At 40.2% G+C, this 2085-nt stretch overlaps 1 protein-coding gene across 1 annotated transcript in view; it reads right to left on the minus strand.

Moving 5' to 3' along the window:
- Positions 1-12: 12 nt before the first annotated feature.
- Positions 13-2085, minus strand: part of LOC106877819 (beta-1,4-N-acetylgalactosaminyltransferase bre-4) — a 10562-nt gene continuing 8489 nt past the window's right edge. Inside the window, exon 4 of the mRNA XM_014926836.2 lies at positions 13-1261. Within this exon, the coding sequence (XP_014782322.2) occupies positions 1162-1261 (100 nt within the window). The 3' untranslated portion in view covers positions 13-1161. The remainder of the gene's footprint in view (positions 1262-2085) is intronic.

The raw sequence follows: 2085 nt of genomic DNA on the forward strand, positions 1-2085 counted from the left end.
TCCGCTTTTCATGCTAGCATGGGTTGGACGATTTGACTGAGGACTGGTGAAACCAGATGGCTACACCAGGCTCCAATCTGATTTGGCAGAGTTTCTACAGCTGGATGCCCTTCCTAACGCCAACCACTCTGAGAGTGCAGTGGGTGCTTTTACGTGTCAGCAGCACGAACGCCAGTCAGGTGGTACTGGCAACGGCCACGCTCAAAATGGTGTATTTTATGTGCCACCCGCACAAGAGCCAGTCCAGGGGCACTGGCAACGATCTCACTCGAAAGTCTTTAACATATATATATATATATATATATATGTAAATATACTTTTCTACTCAAAGCACAAGGCCCGAAATTTTTGGCGAGGGAGCCCTCTCGATTAGATCAACCCCAGTATGCAACTGGCACTTCTAAGCAATTCGCTCGACATACTGACATTTCTGCCAGGTCGCTGCCTTTCAATATATATAAATATTGAACAATGGCAAAGAGTGGTCAACACTACATGGTTAAACAAAGATTCGTTATTTGTGTATTATGGCTCCCATTGGTTTCATGTTAAGGAATACCCCAACAATTACCAAGCGTATTATTACATGGAACATAAGTGTTCATCTCCAGTTTGGATTAAAACACAGAAAGTCACAAGAACTGGTACTTATTTCATCGACCCCAAAGTTGACCTCGGTGCAATTTCAACTCAGAACATAAAGACAAATGAAATGCTGCTTATTTGTCCACATTGTTTTGAATTAATTATGTATTATCTTGTAGTGTTCAAATTTTGATGAGGTAACTATTAATTTTTAGAAAAGATTTTGTAGGGTTGGTGTGAGAGGCTAGATCTGGACAATTCGAACATAAAGACAAGTTGAATATTTTAGCTGGATATGGCCAGTTTAAATGCTAAAGGGTTAGTGCTGGTCATATTTTCAGACTCATAGAAGCATCTGTTATCTATTAGCCATGAAATCCCTGTGACATACAGAAATCCATAAAACCCCAGAGACGCTTATATCCATCTTTTAACCATTCTTATTGGATTTCATAACTATAGATGAGGGACGCTCTGTGATATGGATAGTGTTGACTACTTTTAATTCATATGATCTTGATTAACTAATTAGCATTTTTCTCTCTATTCCCTTATCAATTTTTTTGCAAATTATACTTACCTGTCTTTATTTGGCACTCCTTGAATATGTTTTAGCATAGTATAGCGTGCAACCAGTAGTGAGTGACGATGAATATTATAGCTGTGATGCGCAATTCTGAAAAATAGAAATCAGTCACTGAATATTTTTAATATTGGCAATTGATGAACTGAAATATATTGAGTGAAAAAGCAATTTTATATTATGATCTCTTTGCAGCTTCTACTGACCAGTCTTTCTTCCTTCTACAAAATGGTGGGTAATCATGCAGCTCTATTACAAGAATCTACTCTGTCCCCTTGATAGTTTTTGGTTGTGGCAGATGCTCAGGAGCAATAAACACTGAAAATGTGCAGAGAACAACTTCCGTCACATTCCAGGGAGAGAAACTAGATGTAGTTGACAGCTTCCGCTATCTGGGTGACCAAGTTAGTAGCAGGGGAGGATATGCTGAAAGTGTAGCTGCTAGAATAAGAATAGCCTGGGCAAAATTCAGAGAGCTCTTATCTCTGCTGGTGACAAAGGACCTCTCACTCAGAGTAAAAAGGTAGACTGTATGACACGTGTATGAACAGCCATGCTACATGGCAGTGAAACATAGGCTGTGACTGCTGAGGGCATGCGTAAGCTTGCAAGGAATGAAGCTAGTATGCTCCGATGGATGTGTAATGTCAGTGTGCATACTCGACAGAGTGTAAGTAACTTGAGAGAAAAGTTGGACCTAAGAAGCATCAGATGCGGTGTGCAAAAGAGACGACTGTGCTGGTATGGTCATGTGGTGAGAATGGATGAGGAAAGCTGTCTTCATCTTTTGCTTTTTTGTGAATTCTACCTTTATATCATCATCATCATTTAACGTCCGCTTTCCATGCTAGCATGGGTTGGACGATTTGACTGAGGACTGGTGCAACCGGATGGCTACACCAGGCTCCAATCTAATT

This window comes from Octopus bimaculoides, chromosome 19 (assembly GCF_001194135.2).
Source record: "Octopus bimaculoides isolate UCB-OBI-ISO-001 chromosome 19, ASM119413v2, whole genome shotgun sequence".
Taxonomy (NCBI): Eukaryota; Metazoa; Mollusca; class Cephalopoda; order Octopoda; family Octopodidae; genus Octopus; species Octopus bimaculoides.